Consider the following 19,369-nt stretch of genomic DNA (forward strand, 5'->3'; position numbering starts at 1 on the left):
ACCAGCAGCGCACCAAATCTAACTTCCGGTCATGCTGGTGGAGCAAAAAAAGACACAATGTTCAGGTTAATTAATTTGTTCAGGTTTGTGTAACTAACACATCCAGGGTACACACGAATATTTTCTACAAGTCTGTTTGCTGGTGATTTAATATTTTTCACATGCCTGCATCTCTTAATTACTGCATATTTCTTACAGAGATCAATGAGTCGGTGACTGTCAGTGGGTTTCTCACCTCACAGACCATCTAATGCTCTTTCCTGCTGCTGCCCCTGCAGGGGTGCGAATTTTCAAACTGTCAACTCCTCCGTGTAACTCCTCATCTTTTGATCCGAGATGAGGCTCTGGTGACTTTGAAGGCAGTGGCAGGTAAAACAGAAAGTGGAAATGAAAGCAGCGGAGAGCAGAAAAAAAGAAAAAAAAAAGATGGAAACTACAGTTGATTTTGAACAGCAGAGGGAGGCAGCATTAATTAGAGGGACGTGACCCAAGTGCTTCTAACGACTCCCTTCCATTTCCTCAGGACGCCAGTCACTTCAGATGTCTCATGCCTTTTGGGAGGCAGCCAAACGCTGAGGGGATAAATGAAAAAAATTAGGGCCTGATTGAGTCCCCTGAACAATGTACAAACACCTACCACACACTGCACGGTCCTGCTGAGAGCCAAGCAGTCAGCACGTCCAACAAATGCAATAAGATGAAAAGTTATCGATTCCTAATGTGAGGAAATAGTTTGTAGCAACAACCACGGTAATATGATACAGCAGGGAGGGAAAGGACATAAAAGCTGCCTAGAAACATTACCACGGAAGAAAAATAGCAGCAACAACAACTTCAACAGATGAGAGTCTAAAGAAAAAAACCCAGTTACCAGAATACATTTTGGCATTGTACTTTTCAGCAAACCAGGACACTTCTACTACAGCAAGTATCATTCAGACAGGTTGAAACAGTCTAAAATGTGACAGTCTGAGGCTGTCTGTCAAATGGCGTGATCATTATCATAAGCTTACTTAACACATTTCTGGTTTTATTGTGGCGTTGTTGTAGCTAGCTGTCCGACGTAACAGCCGCATCTAGCATGTGCTACTGATGCTGCATTCAAGTGCTCTCCAGATTACCCCATTTTTCACAGTTGGGAAGTCGTTCCTCCTTCTACTGTGTGTTCAACTGCATTATTTTGGAATGTGTGCGCCACATGGACACCAAAAAGAAGCGTTTTTGTAATTTTTTGCTCAGAGCGAACAACAACGTGTTGACAGCTGTTTCCTGTATTTGAGTAACAAGGACGAGCAAACGATACAATTGGTACTTTGGTAAAACCCAATGTTTACTTTCATCCACCATGTTTCAGCGTCATATGCGGCAACTTGGCAACACACATTCTGACTTTACAAGTTGCTGTTCCTACTTAAGGACATTTATAATTTTCCCAGTCGGAAAAAATTTTTTCTCCTGATAATCAGATCAGGAAGCCACTCACACCAGGTAGTGACACGCTTGTTAGCACGCTAACATTCGCCACTCAAATGGAATCAATGAACATCACTTGCTGAACAGTAGCATGTTAGGATAGTCACTGAGAGCTTGTTAACATGATGACGGTAGCAGGTAGCCTGAAAATGACATACACAACCCCAGAGCCTTACACAACGTAGCGCACAACAGACCACGTAATTGGGTATGATGTACCAACATATTACTGTACATCACACATAGCAGGCCTAATCATATACACATCACCACCCTTTGCTAATTACTAATCTCCAGTGTCCTTTCTGTGCATGACCTTGAATGTATTTCTTCAGAGTTGGAAATTGAAACACACAGAATATGAAACCTGTACACAGACCGTGGCCACGGTGGTAACAGCAAGCCGTAGATGCTGCTGATGAACAATTACCCTCTGAAACAGACATGCTGCTTTCATAGCAGTGAAGCAATGGGCCTGGTTGTAACCTGAAGGCTGGAGAAATGAGCATACACTTGGATAGTTGCCAGTTGTACTCCCTGCCAGAGTCGGTCTGGGAGGAGAAAGTGAATGACTGGAGTCTTTTGTGTTTGTATATAGCAGACAATACAAATAAAGCTTAGGATGAATTGGACCTACTGTGAAATTTGATTGGGATGAATGGACCTTGATGTTCTTTCTCTCTGTCCCCAATCTCTTTTAATTTACTGGTGTTGTGGAGGATATGGTTCTCATCATTAATCAGCAAGACAAATGAATCCCCAGCTGCCTCGGTGTGAGAGAGCGGAAGAAACCAAGTGAGAGAGAGAGAGAGAGAGAGAGAGAGGTGGAAGAAGGAAGGAAGGGGTGGGGTATATAAATCAAGTCTGCTTTGATTAATTCACCTTGGTCTGGAGGACATGGCTAATAAGATCCATTACGCTGATATTGAGGATTTTTTATGTATTGTGCGAAATGTCAATAAAAAAACTGCCCGTATCAGTCAAAATGGGTAATAACACCAGGAAAGTCTTTACATTTAGTGACACCAATTAGTAACACTCACCTCAAATTACAATAATTTGCAAAGCGGGTAATTATATCATAGAGGTTCTGCTTTTTGAGTGCTCTTGATAAAAGCAATCAATCACATAATGAATAAACAAAAGATTAATTCAGGGCTGAATGTTCGAGCGCCTGACAATACATTACATTTTTCAGGCTGGAGGCTTTGTTGAAGTCGGAGCAGGCATACATTTTAAAGCAGTAACTGTCACACATTGTCATACAGCATGATTCTAGTATAATTTGTCACTCACACCACATAATTCAATATATTTTGTCACCCTGTCCCTTTAAATACAGTATGTTCTGTGTGAGGGAGCTGCCACTGATAAGACATTACTTTGCACTTCCTGATCTGGCCACAAGAAAGCACTGTGGCACCTGTTTCAGCGCTCATCCGAGGCATCTCACAGAGGGAGAGGCTCTATAGATGGCGGTCTAACAGGCAGAGGAAGAAGGCTTGCAACATTTAAACATAATTTGCATTTCTAAAAGATGAGAGCACAAAACAAGGAGTCCAGTTCCATACACCATTCGCCAGCATTTTTTAAAAGCCGTTTCCTTCTTTTCGCTTCCAAGGATGATGGACAGAATAACATTTCACCTTGTGTTTAAACACTAACACAGTATTTGACATGTGCAATTCTCTTTAGGTTGTTTCTTGAAACTTCCAGCCCCGTCAATAAAAAGGTCAATACGAGCTCAGCAAGTTGAATATAAACCAGTTTTTTACTGATGCGGACTGATAGAAACAGCCGTGAATCATTTCTGAATCCCCCCTTACATTAGAAGAACACGCACTATTCGATCAGTAGCAGACATCAATAACCAGACAGGAATTCTCTGAAACATGCATACAATAACTAGAACACATCCATGATTTCAAATGACTCATAAGAAGACAAACAGCTCAAGATTTGGTTTTAATTAAAACAATGTACAGAGTACTCTATCTTTAGAGCGTATTATTACTTTGAATGATTTACTTATTTAGTTGTTTACTTGGTTGGCACAATAGTGATATTTCTGGAGGGCGAAAAGCAAAACAAAACTGAATTGATTAAGATAAAAAAAATGAGCTTTACTCAGGAAAGCAGCAATTAGGAGTTAAGGGAAATATCCAAACATGGTTGTGCACCAGCATCCATGTGTCGTTCAACAAAAGGGGAGCAATAACTCTTAAGCTCTGAAGTTATTGACCTTGGTGTCAAGGTGTTGATGTTGTCCGGAGCCCATTTGGCTAATCATGCTAATGTGTCCATCTGCTAAAATAAGATTCATCTTCAATTAATGTCGACAACAGATTAGCTCAGTCAGCTTCCCTTCACCAGGCTCTCAACCCCCCAGGACAACTTCCTGACTTGCTCTTGGAGTGAAGGTTAAGTTTGACCTGAGGTTGATACTACGGGTCTCTTACTGCAGCATCACAATCTTGGCCTTGGGGCTTCCTCTCTGTACCCTACAGCAACAAGAGTGCCCTCATAACACGACTTGTTGGCTCGGTCATAGCACCTACTGCAGATATCAGTAAAGGTCTTTCAGGGGCAAAAACGGACAAACTCACTGTGAGGTGGTACAAGGCTCTTCGATGCCCGTGGGGCCATGTAATTTATAGCCCTATTGACAGGCAGAAAGATATATTAAACCCACAGGCACAAGAAACCCGCATGAAGCCTTGAATGCAATGAAGGAAGCTCAAACAAGCAGGAGGTAAAAGATTAACTATGTCTACCTGACTGAGCAGTGACCAAGACCCTTTAGCTTTGTTTGGACCTTCAGGGGGTGAGCACATGTGCAGCGTTACAGAACAGAAAAAGCAATTGCATATTGCGTATTCAAGCCCTAAAATGACATCTTACTGACACAGTCGCAACAGAATTTTAATTATGTAGCTTCATAAAAAGGTAGTGCTCATAAAAGGGTTATATTCAACTGCCTCGTACAGGTGTTGATCTCCATGTGGTAGTTACTCTCTTATAATTAGTAAAGGGAGGGGTGAAGAAACCACTGTGATCAGCAGGTGTCTTAAGATTGGGAAAGCAAGTCTCAGCATGCCAGTTTGGTACCAAATACTTACAAACTCAACAAATTATTTTTCAGTGAAAGTAAGCTCTCTAAGGTAAACTGAGTTTGCTTTAAATGATAATTTTGAAGTAAATATTGATTGCACGGTATAAATAATGGCTGTACAAAAGTGACACTATCCACTTACAGATTGGTTCCATATAAAACTCACTTTCATGATGCTATTCAGCCGATTTTTATCCCCAGAAGAACCGGGGACGAATTACATCGCAAAGGAAGCGTGTTGGCTATTGCAAAACTCAAACAGGAAGTGGCATTGTAACAGTGGAACAACTGGAATACCTGTGGAGACTCTACACTGCAAAAGAAAAAGTCTTCTTGCCAATGGAGAAACAAGGTGAAAAGGGAGAGTGATAGAAACCAAGATGAACTGACGGGCACTCAGTCAATGGAGAGTGCTGTGGTGTCGTGTCATAGTTTATTCCCCGCTGATATGTGTTTCCTCTTAACACCATGTCCTGAGACGGTTCAAAACTGGCATTCCTTCTACTAGATCAGTGGGTTACCAACTTATTGATAAAACAAAGTGTTAAACTCTGCCTTTAAATCGCACTTTTATCAGGGTTTCTAGGTAAAATTCGGATTCTTGTGTTTGTTTTTTGCTTGACAGTGGTCAGGCCGTTAGCGGTAGCCCTGTGGCTAATGCTGCTTTTGTGTCAGTGGCACCAATGTAAACACCAAAGGAAATAAACTTTGAAAAGTTGTCATTTGCCACTTTGTAGGCGAATGACAACATTTCTGTTAAAAAAGAGTTCTGAAATACTAGCCCCGTAACATGTGTCACTCTGTCAGCTGATGGGTTCTGAGATAGTTTTTTCTTTAAACTTGGATCATATTTTTATAAATCTTGCTTGGCGTTATATTACTTAAAATGTGATCAGAAAGTTAATTGCTGAAATCTCACAACAGGACAACAGTGCTCAAAATAGGTCCAACAAGACATGACAAACCAGCGTCAGTACCATACTCTCTGTAGTTGTGCCAATCCAGTTTTCGTGTGCAATGAGGGTTTATTTCCAAAACTTTGAGTATGTTCATTTTTTTTGTTTTATCTTCAAATACAGTGTTTTTTGCCAACTTTGTTGTTGTTGTTTCAACTCGTCAGATCATCTGACTGCCTGTTCTTCTTGCTCTGTGGGCTTTCATTGTACAAATGTGACAGTGTTCTCAGATCGCAACAATTACTCTCACTTGCCACAGTTTTCAAAGCTTTTGCTATAGCTTGGTGCTTCAACCTTGTCATCTCAAGCACCCACTGCCAAAAGAGCAATGGACTGCCTGAGAGAACAATCAGTGTTGGAAAATGCCATGGCTGAAGAGAAAAGCCTCACCTAAGTCAAACAACAGTAGTGGAACACATGTTTTGATGGACTAAAGAGCCCAACGTAGCTTGTCATGAGGCCGGGATCCATCCTAACAAACCACAAACAGAAAGCAAACATCTGTCGGAACTTAAGTCAGGGGGTGCTCTCCAATTCAACACCTATCTTCATTAGGCCATCACTCAAACAACCAGAGCACACAATCTTACCTGATCAAGGCACAGGAGGACACTTCACTTCACCTCATGGAGACAATGAACCTGCAGTGAACCACAACTGCCAATACAAGTAGCAATGCTGATTTCTATTTACCTTAGAAGTCAGAGCTGACTTCACATCTGAGTGGACCGTGTTCCAGTAGCTACAACAAGTTTTGTAAACCAAGATTGACGCCTCCGAGACTATAGCTTTCACTTACTGTAAGAGCAGCCTTCTTGACGTTTGAGGTGAGGGTTAGTGATATTTTTTAAGTCAGAAATCCAACTTCAAGGGGGGCCTCAGTTGAAATTTTTTAACAGTAAACTCAGAAAATCCAGTGGAAAGCACACATCACACAGACATTAGACGAAGGTTAGGGTCGTAATGTAATTCAGTGTTAGCTAGTTAATTAAATGCTAGTTAACAGAGATAGCTGGTTCACTCAGCGCAATAATAACAGTTGATAGTTGTGCATGCATTATCACTACAGTACACAGACTGAAGTCCACAAGAGAAAACTCTCTTAAGAAATAACTACTTGTTGCAGTAGCCCTGATGGACTGTACTCACTGCACTCATTTGTGGTTTCTCCTTATGTTCCTCCTGGGAGCAGCTTATCTACAGGTGAAAATTGGTATTACCAGCTGAGTCTTAGGGCATATATCAAACCAGTTAAAATTGGAAGAACCAAATCTCACATTTTAGTAATGCAAGGTACAAGCTTTAGACGTTATGTCGGTTGATTGATCCCCCACTTTGGTCAGGCTGATATATCTCAACAGCTGTTGGATAGATTCCCAGGAAATTTTCTACTGACATTTATAGTCCCAGAGAATTAATCCTACTAACTTCGGTGATCCTGTCACTTTTCATCAAGAGTCTCTAGCATGTCAAATTTTTCACTGTGAAATATCTCAAGTTCTACATGTTACGTTTCCCAAGAAAACGAAACCTGAAGGACAGGGGTCGCAGATTGGGAAACTAAAAAAAGCACTGCACAAATCACAAAAAGGGTTGAAGCAAACTGGTCCCTTGGTGTCTAAAAGGTGGCGGTGGGAATAAAACACACGGCCACACACTGATTATATCAAAATAATAAATGAACAAAAGGACTGGACCCAAAAACCAAACCAAAATGTATAGAAACTGGCTGAAAGAAAAAAGATCTTAAACAGCAAACTCAGATTTTCACTCAAACAGAAAACACAGAAAGCCAAATGATGGTGTTGACTCCCTGAAGACACACGACCAACTGAGCAGGGGAACAGCAACCCCCTTATTTAGTCTCTCTGCTGACCGATTGCAGTCAGCTGATGGAGAACATCACAGATGCACCCAATAGCTTCTGATGACCTGTGACCTAGACCCTGAGAAATATCTGTTCACCTCAGGACCTTGGGGGAATCTCCAATCTCTGTCCATAACACGGCAAGATGGATTCCAACAGATGTTTGTGGTTTCTGGGTGGTGAATAAACCTTTGGCGATCTGCTGACTTTTTTCTTTAGGACCAGCGGTGGGTTGGCAGAATACTGGAATGTAATGAAATTTGATACAGAGTCAAAAGCCTCACGCAGCTGCCAACTTTTAGTCTTGTTTGTCCTTGCATGTCTGGGTCACATGTTGGATTGAATCTGTGTGCCCTGCTTGGGTTTTCTTATTTTATGTTTTGTGAATATTTGTAAAACGTGTATTGTGTGTAGGTTTGTTTAGGACCAAAGCATGCCACCCTTTGTCATAAACTTAACTGAAATAAGTAAGCCTACATTCAAAAGTCAAGTGAGGCGAATATGCAAAAGACAGCCGTAAATCCCCTCATCCCTATTCAGTCTGATTCTTTTATATGCAAAACCAGAAGAAAATGAGCACAAACATCTGCCCCTAAGTTTTTGTTGCAGTTTAATAAGTATAATCATGAAAATTAAATGAAAAAATAAAAACATGTCAAAATGACCCACTGAGAGAAAATTGTAGCTGAAAACAAAACAATCATAGCAAATGCTAAATGATATAGAGCAATTTTCTGCCGGAGTCAAACAAACAAATGTCTAGGTGCTGTTTTAACCGGTAAGTGGATGCAGCTTTGATTTCACAAATAACAATGACAGCAACTGAAAAAGCTGTTTCAACAAGTACCCTGCGACAGAAATGTATTGCATTAAAACAAAGTCTGGTTTCAAAAGTGACTGAGGGTGTTTTTTTTTTCTTCAGTAATGGTAACCAAAGGGGACAATTTGTGTTTGAAATAGTTAAACAGACCTCAGTAAGAGCAGCAGGTCAAAAGTATAGTTTAGGAAAGTGGTCAGTGTGTCATGGACATAATTGCATTTTTTTTTTTTTATCCAAGTTCATGTCTCTTACAATTTTTTCATTTTGGGAGAAATCCTTTTTCACTTTTTTGCAAAGTTTCATAGATGAGAAGATTGATCAAACAGTCATGTCTGTTTATCTGACGCCTGACCAGACTGTAAACTATTATAGCCTCGCACACGAAGGGGCGCTCTGAGACTTCCACCGAGGCCAATAGTTCACTCTTCTAAATGCAAATCTGCAAAAGCAAACTTCATAGTCGATATCATTGCTTTTTCACGTGAAAAATAAAGCTAAACTTTTTTTCTTAATATCTCTGGTGGATATTATTTCAAAATTGAATACCAATGTAAGGTCATTTTAAAGTATGCATTTATGTTTTCAAAGCTAAAACTTAGTTTAGTAGTTGAGTGAATGCTGTGGTGATTCTCCCATAAAACAACCATCCCAGCCACGGTGCTCCACGATGACTGCTTTCTGGGTGATGATGAGCAGCTGCAGTCTTGGCTGAAAAATGTACATACACCTTCAAAGAACATGTATATCATGGCAATATTGAGTTCCAATGTTTTCTACAACTTTCATTTTGCTGTGCTGGACTGAGTGGAACACATATTACTGCAGTAGTTTGGTCCAATAATGAATTTATTACAGGTTTTTCTGAAAATGTGACCAAATCTGCATTGTCAAAAATACAATATGGGTCAAATCAAGACTGCCATGATATACATATTCTTTAAAAGTGCACGTAAACTTTTGACCGAAGCTGGACCTGTCGGTTTTTTTCTCAGTCCATACTACACCCATCCACCAAGTTTCATGAAAATCGGGGCCTTTAGTTTTTCTGCAATGCCAATGACAAACAGACAAGCCTAACCAAAAACACGAAGGATGAACTGGTAGACAGAATCTTGTGATTGATGAGAGCACTTGAAACCAACATTTTTTTGCTCGATGGATAAACTGGAGGAAAAACGAGGGGAAACTAAGAACAATCTCACTTGTGGTAATTAATGTGTTTTGTTTTTCCTGAGAAATTTTGGTGTGGTTAATGAAGACTGTGTTTTCAGTTGACAAAGCTTGTTTAATCACTCCAGTAAATATTATATATGTATGCGTGTTAACTTTATCTGGTTGGTTTTAATTAAAAATAAAGTGTTAGTACTTGTCCTGATCTCTCTTTTTGCTGGAAGTTTCGGCATGTAGAAATACAGTTCTGCTACTAACACTGTTCAGTTGCTCGCTTGTTAACTTAATGAGAAAGTCTCTGTATCACAATAAATAAGCACCAGTTCATTAACACTGTGAAGTGATCTGGAACAAAAGGTGTCCAGATGAAAAATAAAAAAGAAAGCTGAATTCTGGTTTTGTTGTTGCAGCAACTGCTGTTAGTCGGAGGATGGAAGAAACCAAGGGGGACGCTGAGGAGTATTTGTCAGATGACCCTGACTATGTCCACATCTGTAGTCTGATGTTATAAAATACAGAACTCTAAGTGTCGAGGCCAGAGAAGAAATATGGGAGATTTGTTCATCTTTGTCTCATGCCTCAGGCTTAATAAAGAACTAAACAGCCATGCAGGAAATAAAGACGTGTTCTTTAGAAAAGAAAGAGAAAAACCCAACAGTAAAAGAATCTCAGTACAGTATAAATACGATGGTATATGGATTTGAGAATATCATAAGACACACAGTATCACAGCTTGTTGAATATTAAGTGTGGGAAAAACGTATGAATTCATTATTGATTATCCTAATTACAACTACAGATACAAGCAAATTAATAGATGTATTCAGGGGGGACGGGGAGGGCAAGAGGGAGCAGTGACACCAGACCAGTATGCGTAATGCAGTATCTGTACACAAAACTGTCTGGAGTCTTTGTTCTCTCTTGACATGTTTATCCACCAAATACTGAAACAGCATCTCTGAGAAATTAATTTGATATCCTACTTATTTGCAACAGGAACCTGGACTGTGTTTTCTATTATGAATGAATAGGAAAAAGCTATGACTTGATGGTCCTGCCAAGGCAAAAGTTGTCGATAATAGTCATAAGTCAAGGTTGGTCAAAGATCAAGGTCTTTGTTCTGTACTGAAAATGTGAAAAGTGATGTGAGAGAGTGAAAAAGGGAAGACTTGTTTGTTTTGTTTTTTTCGGTTAATGATAGGAGAAGATCTGTAGCAGCCAGGCATATTTTACACAACTGAAAGAGGCCACAGAGCCTTGAGTTAACAGAATCTGCCATGATGGCAACTCCTGCCTTTGAAAATATATATTTTTGAATAATTATTTTTTGGGCTTTATAGAGAGTGACAGGAAACAGAGGAGAGAATGGGAGGAGACGTGCAGAGAAAAGCTAGAATTGAAACCACCACTAGCTGAGGACTCCCTTCATACTGCAGGTCATCCACTGTACAAGGTGAGCTATCAGGGCACTCTGCCTTTGAAAATATGATCACTGGGGTAAATAACGTCCCAAGTATAACTAGCCAATTTTTTTCTGGCTTACATTAAATGCGCCTTGGGCCCTGTGCACAGGTATTTCTTAAAACAAAGCCTTTTCTTTGCGTGTTGGCCTTCCGTAACCCACATAAACAACATTTCATGTCACTGAAACCTGAGCTTTTGGGAAACTCCTGCCAGGGTGAAGATATTCTAAATCACCATTTTTAGTGTTTATGTGTTGACAGGAAAACCAGAGTTTTTCGGGCTTTTCTCCGTTGTTTGGCATCTTTCTGACTGGCCAATGTGGTCTTACGGAAGAGGTAATATCGCCGCCTGTTGCCTTGACATGCCCTTGACAGCCTGTGTTTGCATTTCATGCGGTGGATGGGAATTTCTCTGAAACCAGAGGAGGAAGACAATGTGTTTTTTAAAATACCTGGGTATTGGAGACTCGTCATAGTGTGAACTAGCAGGAGCAGTTTTGAGTATTCTGGCAGATGTTTATACAATGTCTGCTTGTTAACAGATTTCGTGGACAGCACAATACAGTCACAATTGTGCATGATACATTCACACATGTGTGCCTTTGAGATCAAAATGAAGCTGAGTTCAAAGATGGGCATACTCCATGCAAGTAGGCTGAAATCAGTGGGATGGCACTCTTGCACTTCATTCTCATGCATCCAAATGGAGGAGACCGCAGGCAGACCTTCATTCCAGAGTAAATCAAATGAACAGGTTGACAGATCCTCTGGACCGGGAACACACAACAGACAACTTGACACAGACTGAACTAAAGACTGGACTTAAATACAAACTGAACTAAAAAGGGGATGAGGGGCAGATGGAGAGAGGTGAACAAACACAGGTGAGTGGAGGAAACAAGAGAGCAGGGGAGGAGCTGATAAGCTGGGAGAAACAGGTAACAGGATGGGGCTAATGAGGCTGATGCAGGGCAGGTGCAGGGGTGTAAGCAGTGCGGGGAAAAACACAAAGACAGGAAGTGGAGAGAGTAATTTGATGCATGATGCTCCCCCTATCAACACAGGAGGAGAGATCTAAAAACCCAGAGGCAGTGTTATCGTCTGTACTATTGTACAAAGTTTATATGATAAAATAAATAAAACTAAATAAGAACGGATGGCAAAAGATTGTGATTTTGGTTAAATTTTAACAAATTCTAAATGCATTCAGAACAAACCCTGGTCTCTTACATCAAGTCCCGCCAAACTGAGCCATTCCTCCCCGGACATAATTGCCAAAACAAATTAGTAGTGTTTGAATCTCATTTCCAGGAGACTTGAAAGTGTTGGTTTGTGGATAATGGGGACCTGGTCTGATTGGACAAGGACAAGTAGCTTAATTGTTGCTTGCTGCTACAGGTGGCCTAATTTCCTGAGTGCCATTACCACAAGGGTTTATTGGTCGCCTCTTTTCTGCCCCTTACGGTCTCCCAATCAGTAAATCATTCATAATCACTCCTGGTACACCTGTTGATGTCAGGTTGTAAAGGTTTGCTCTGCGGAGCCTCTTCACTGCCTCCTAATCTTGAAAGCCTCTGAATAGGCGCTGAATCCCTGAATGGTATGTGAGTGGTAACAAGAACACTTTTTTTACACAGAGTTCATTAGATCTGGATCAAAAGAGTGGCTGGCTCGCACTTAGTCATAACAGTAATGTGGTTGCTGCAGTACACTCGTAATGGATAAATAATATATTATCCTTTTCAGGATATCGCAGCTTTCACCTTTTGAGCATGCAAGGTTAACACATAAAGACAAGACTGCAGCGCCGACCTTTTCATTATCAGAGACAAAACACCATCACCAAGGACACATACCGTAAAAATGATTATACTCTGGCTTTATTAAGTGCAGCCATTTGCTGTTATGGAGTCAGTTAAAATGTAATGAATCGGATTTCTTTCTGCTTTAGTTATTCAAGGATATTGAGAAATTAGTCTATAAGAGGCCAACTGGCGCGCACATAAAACATGAAGCCAGGAGTGCATTTTCTATGACTGATAGCTTGCCTCTGGTTTTCACGTTCTAATCAATAGCGGTATCACCCTTACTTATTTAAGATGTTGGCTCATTATGTACAGCACTTGAGGTATAATGAGAGCCTGAGGTGAAAATGTAATTAAAAAGATAATATCTTCCTCTGCTCGTCTCATCTGCTGAATACTGAATATTACAGGTGTGTTAATGTCCAAAGTAAAGGCTCACTCATGAACATTAAATATAAATGGAGGAATACATTTCTTCTATGACGGATGGCTCGCCTCACGTCAATTCCATCCACTGTGTCGGAATCAATAACACTATCTCCATTTATTTAAGAAGCTGGTTAAAAAGGTTCACCATGCTCATTGAGCAGGGAAGCAGAGATTGATTTTCGTAGGATAAATCTTGTCGAATTTATTAAAGCCTTCATGGCGCTCCTCAGGATATTACCCTATATTTGTGTTAATTAGAAGCGCTTGTTTTATACTGCATGTTCACACCAGGTTATGCATGTGCATAAAGAATTCATGACATCCGCGCCTGCCAAGGTTCTCTTCAGACTAAAAAAAGAGAATAAGTGGAAGTGGATTAATATACCAATTCAGTTTCTCTGCTTACATTTCTTTGTCTCATGATCAACAATAAGGTGAAGGGAAGCCGAGCCTGTGTAGACAATAGGGGTAGAAAGCCTGTAGGCACTAGGACTGGGTGAAATGAGTATCTGGTACAGATACTCTGTACCAGATACTACTTTTCATGTGTCCATTTTCATACTCATTGGGTAACATACTTAAGTTTATTTATCTAAGTTTATAAAAAAACTTCTAATCTTTTGATCAAAAACGTTGATCACAACGGAAATTCTGGGGTTGTTCTGTAAATAAATTTCAGGCTCTAAATAACGACTGCAGATTGGCGGTGCCCACTTCTTGTTCAAGCCACGCCCATTTAGACTATAGAGCAGCGCCTAAAACTTAGATTCTATTCAGGTTCAAAAGGGATACAATACCATTACCACGAATAATGTATGCACTCAATATTTTTGAATTTCTATAAACGGCGTAATTTACATTCGGATCAATGTTCTCAAGTGAGGGAATTATTGTCTGTCTTCAGTCAGCAACCCAGTGAGGGTATTCTTAATTTCAAGTACAAATACTGACACATTTTATTCAGATGAGACACCATCTCACTCAACACTAGTAATGAGTTGAGCTTAACTTTAAGGAAGAGAGCTAGACAGACTCAAAAATTTGGTTACAACAATCAAAAATATTATTTTCAAAATGTTATCAGGTGAAACTTTAAACTCCTAAATAATCTGTATGTCTTACGTTGCAGTCCAATGCAGTGAAAAGGTTCAAGGGGTCAAGTCTCTGGAGAATATCTTGTCCAAAAACTGTGCGGACTGCCTTAAAATGTTGTGTCAAAGCAGGAGGCAGTGAAAAGTTTCATCATCCACAAAATCAGTTTTTTGACTAAGTAATTCACAAATTCTAAGAATATTTCAAAATGTGAGAACATTTTAATCAACTGTTGAGGCAATCAAGCTTCATATCTGCAAAAGGTGACGGAAGATGAAAAAACGAATACACAATTTGAGTTTCTTTGTGTTCATATTAGTCTACAATTGTCTCATTTACCTGCAGTGCATCGCCACAATAAATTAACATTTAGAGTGAAAAATAATACCAACACTGATTATTTTGGACATTAATATCTTTTCTTTTTTATTAAGACAAGAACTCTTCATTGTTTTTGTAAAAATGTCTATTTATGAACCAATACAAAATGTGTATGGGAATGTGGAACTCCTTTTCTCCATCAATACACATTAACATTTCCCAAGAACAGCAGAGAGACAAAAAGAATCAATCTAAAAACAATGACTGGTGAAACAATCAAAACTTTTTCGGGAATCAATCAAACAAGCTTCCAAAGGCGGTGGTGCGTTGAAGGTGACAGCAGTACAGCCACAACAATTTTCTGATCCTGCGTCATTCCAATAAACAGTGTACTCTTCATGACCTATGTCAACACAAAGCAATACTCAACACATCGTTTACAGTGCACCAAATATTAAGGAAAATACATAAAACATGTACAACAGATATGCAAAATATCAACAATTTTGCCTCTTGGATCTAAATTAATGTGTTGCACTTGATTCGATGAGGATGCATTGTACTTGCATCTATGTCACTTACAGGTGGGGCCTAAACTTCGCATTCTACCTGAGATGCAGTCACATCAGTCAGCAACGCATGAACCAGAGACAGGACAATATCAAAAGAATTTAATGTGGAGAAAACTACATCATTTACACTGTAAATTCATATTTTACTTAACGGGGCATTTCATAGAAAACAAAACATACAATAACCTAAAATATCATTCAGCTATTTACTTCAAATTGAATCCTTACCATTTCAAAGGTTGTTTTCATGTTGCTTTGCTCAGATATCAGAACTTTGGGAGAGTAAAAACTCTTGTTGAAATTAAAACATTTGGAAGAACACTCCTGCCGTTCCAACCCACAAAAGGTTCAATATTCACAAATAAAATATTAATGCATTAGCCTTAAGGGAGAAGACAATATTCAGTTCTATTCCTTTATTGGCAAGTACATAATTTGAAGTCTGATTTAAATGGAAGCTGCCACATGTCACTGAAGCGAAATAGTGCTCACTGTAAATTACAAATCACACAATCTCAGTCTTACAAATGAAGTGACATCTGCTCTGTGATCCATAAAGCAACGATAACAAGTCAGTTAATAGTTTTATCAGACACCAGACCGTAAAACATCTAACCTAATCGGAACCCTTCCCCACCCCCACCCGTCCACATAACAAACACAAAACAGTGTCATCAGCATACAGTGTTAACTTAGTGGTAATTCCTTTTGCGAGTACAGAACTTTTTTAAATTAAGTTTTTCACAGAAGAATAAAACAGTTAGAGAGAGTTGGACACAGCATCTTTGATCTTTGTCTGCAACGTCACTCTTGCAGCTCACATCTACAACGGCCCCATCCAATGGAAAAGCTAAAAATATGTCCACAGCACCCACCCAGCCCACCTGCAGAAAATATATTTAATGACTTTAAAAATGCACAGATGCTCAGGAAAGTGAAATATGCGTAATGCACTCCATGAGAACCTTCTGAACTGCCTTTGAATAACCCCAAAACCTCAATATGGAAAGACTGAATGCTGTCTTCATGCATGACTATGATATTAAAGCTATCACATTGTTAATGTGTTGCACTCCGAGCTGCACATTGACAAATTCCAATCAAATGCGTTAACATATCAATAAAGTATTGGTTCTTGGATGTGAGTGTCCACACAGCAAGCAACCCAAGTCATAAAGAGTCCACTAATCTCTCTAATTAAAAATTGTTTGGTAAAGAGGCATCTAGTGACATTTTCAGAAAAAGTGAGTTTATTCATGGGACATGATTGATATTGATATGTATCGTCCGATCAAATCCAAAGGTTATTGTTTGAACAAGAAGTACAGTGCCTGAGAGAGCTCAACGCAATGTCTTTTTGTGTTTTTCTATGTGTCAGTTGTCTGTCAGCCACCATAAAAAAGCCCAATTTTTTAAGGCAGCCGTACACTAAACAAGTTAAAATACAATTATAAATATAACTAATGCTTGGACACTCAGAGTGGAACTTAGCTAAACGCATTAATATGCAATGCAAACAGTTATCACTTAGTGTATTGATATTATATATTTAATATGGAATGTTTCATAATCATAACGGCACTGTTATCGATGTAGATGTACATAATGATGCAGTTTATTAAAGAATAAAACATTGTGAGTTTTGATTTTGTACTACAATAAAATGTGTCATCTGCTTTTAATATACACCCAAAAGTATTGTAAACAAATGGCCAAGAAATTGTATGGGCCAGGATGAGTCACCATCATCAGGCAGTTAGTAAAGAAAGGGGCAACATTTTTTTCTTTTCTAATTTGACATGATTCATGTTTGTCCAATTAATTTTGGGTTTTCAGAACTTGAAGATGTAGACTCAGCCCACCCACACCTGTCACATAGAGCAAGGACTCATTAAGGAAGCTGCTTGCTGTGTGAACACATAATAATGACAAACAATGCCATGAATAGACCCTCATTGCCACGATAAGAAGCCCGGGCATTAATGCAGCCCGTGGGATTAACCACCACGGAGCACAACACGTGTATTAAGTTCAGTTACAAACAATTAATTACTTTTGGCATTCCTCAGTGCTCCCCAGCTGGCACAGCAAAACAGATGCTCGTTCAGTTTTGGCAGGTGATACATAAAGCAGAATAGAGAAGCAAAGAGAATGGGTTTCAGCAGGTACACACACATGCAGAAAAACCGTCAAATGATCAAGCACTCAAGCTGCTGCGTCAAAGCAAAAAGATACATTGAAGAAGGTGTGATGGGAGTGGAAAGACTGGCCTGTCTCTCGTTTCGGTTTGAAGATTTCCCCAAACGTTTGCTTGTGTTACATCTCGACAAAAACTCACAATGAGCGTGATACGATAAAATCCACAAAGGTACTCCATTGTAATTCTAGTAAGTTGTAAAAAATATTTCTTAGTAAGGATTAGTGTACAATACATTTGTGACTCAGTTGGCTTGATTTACATTGGATTATGTGTCTGTGAGATAACATGAACCCTCAGATGGGAGAACCTGGACTGCCATGGCCTTTTTTTAAATGACTTGTGTATTTCCTAAAATAAATTGGATGCTGTCTGTCTGGAGTTTGGTTAAGGCTGTTTCTCTTTTAAAATTATGTACAGTACACCAGCATCTTCCGGCTGCTGGTCGGCCAATATTAACACCAAATGTTTTTTTTTTCAACAGCCTTTTATCACAGAGGCATCTTGACTGAGTGTCTGCCAAAAAAAAATAAAAAATTTAAACAATTTACATGTTGTTACTTTCCCATTTGTAAGAAAAAATATTCTAGAGTGCGAGCAGATGGAATTCAATTGAATCTCATCATTACCACTCTACTAATAAAAGCCGGTGGGTAAACAGGGCTTCCATTCAGCCAAATAAAAGAAAAATAGTTCTGAACAGAAGAGGAAAATCTAAATAATGAAATGGCAACGCAGCGAGGAAAAATAATGTACTACTTCTCTTTACTAAGAAAGATAATTGTCTAAGAGGCAGTAGTATATTTGCTTGGAGAGACAAACTGAGGCAGCAAAACATCAATTAACTGAATTAGCCCGATAAGATCATTTCATGTTATCCTTTGCTGCCTTCCTTTTGATTATGTTATCAATGCGGTTGTGTTCGGGTGGGGGCAGGGAGGGCACATACAGTACATCAATCCTGTTTCTCATTTATGTCCTTTGTACAATGATATGTAAAGCATTCCATGCATTTTTGGAGCTGTCAAAACTTCAGGGAGAGAAAAATAAAAAAAAAGAAGAGAGGGAAGTAATGGCTTGAGACATATCACAGTATACTGGAAAGAGTTTTTGTTATGCAGGAGAGGATGCGTGTGTGCAGACACATTTGGAGAAACGAATAAAGTGGCTGTGTAGTTTTACCCTCATACAAAAAGCCAACAGCACATTGATAATTACGAATGGGAAGAGATGAGACGGGGAAAAAAAGAGGGGAGCAACAAGGTTATGCAAATGAGGATCAACACAAATCCAAAGTATGGATAGAACAAGGCACAGAATTTTCTGCAAATGGTTGAACTAAATAAAATTCGTACCAGCAGTTAGGGAGGTGTTGAATGGTGAAGCTCTCTACAGTGATTTCTGGCAACGTCTGGCGCACCCGTCCCACCCCCAACCCCGTCCCGGTGTACCGAAAAACCCCAAACCCTCCCATTTTTTGTCCTTTTTTGATTTTTGATTTTTTTCACACACAAAACATTCCATCTACATCTGCAGACTAGACTAAACAACGGCTTAAAACCATCTGTAAAACCCCATCTCACTTCTACTCCTCAACCCCTCTACTCTCACTAATTGTGACCCTGAACCATCAAATCCCTCTATCATCGACCCCCCCTCCTCTCTTTACCATGCCCCGGCTCCAAAAACAGCTCGGTGTCCCAAAGAGGACACTAGAGTGAGTGAGGGGTCCTGTTTTGATTAGATGTAGTACTCCTTCTTTTCGTCCGAGTTGGTGTGGCCACCCTCTGCGTTGATAATGGCTGTGTCTGCGTCTGCTGCGTCATCTGCTCCTTTGGCTTCGTGTGTGAAGTAGGTACCTGAGGAGGAGGAGAGGATGAAGGACAGTGTCACGGACTGGATAATAGCCTGCTGCTTAGATGATACAAAAGATTAAAGTGTGGCTCTACATCCCACACCACCTAATTATGCAAATCCTTCTCCATGTGGCCGTTTGCACAGACCTAACACCAGCAGGCTGTAATATTCAGAATATACATCATTTTCCCTCTTTTTCATTCCAGATTGGCACATGAGGATCAGGGTTTTGAAA

General features: G+C 39.7%; 1 protein-coding gene across 4 annotated transcripts in view; it reads right to left on the reverse strand.

Moving 5' to 3' along the window:
* Positions 1–14,584: 14,584 nt before the first annotated feature.
* Positions 14,585–19,369, reverse strand: part of cadm1a (cell adhesion molecule 1a) — a 442,188-nt gene continuing 437,403 nt past the window's right edge. For all 4 annotated transcript variants that reach the window (XM_030437926.1, XM_030437924.1, XM_030437923.1 and 1 more), the window contains one exon: positions 14,585–19,136. In XM_030437926.1, coding sequence (XP_030293786.1) covers positions 19,018–19,136 — 119 coding nt within the window. In that variant the 3' untranslated portion in view covers positions 14,585–19,017. The remainder of the gene's footprint in view (positions 19,137–19,369) is intronic.

Source organism: Sparus aurata, chromosome 13, assembly GCF_900880675.1.
Source record: "Sparus aurata chromosome 13, fSpaAur1.1, whole genome shotgun sequence".
Lineage (NCBI taxonomy): Eukaryota > Metazoa > Chordata > Actinopteri > Spariformes > Sparidae > Sparus > Sparus aurata.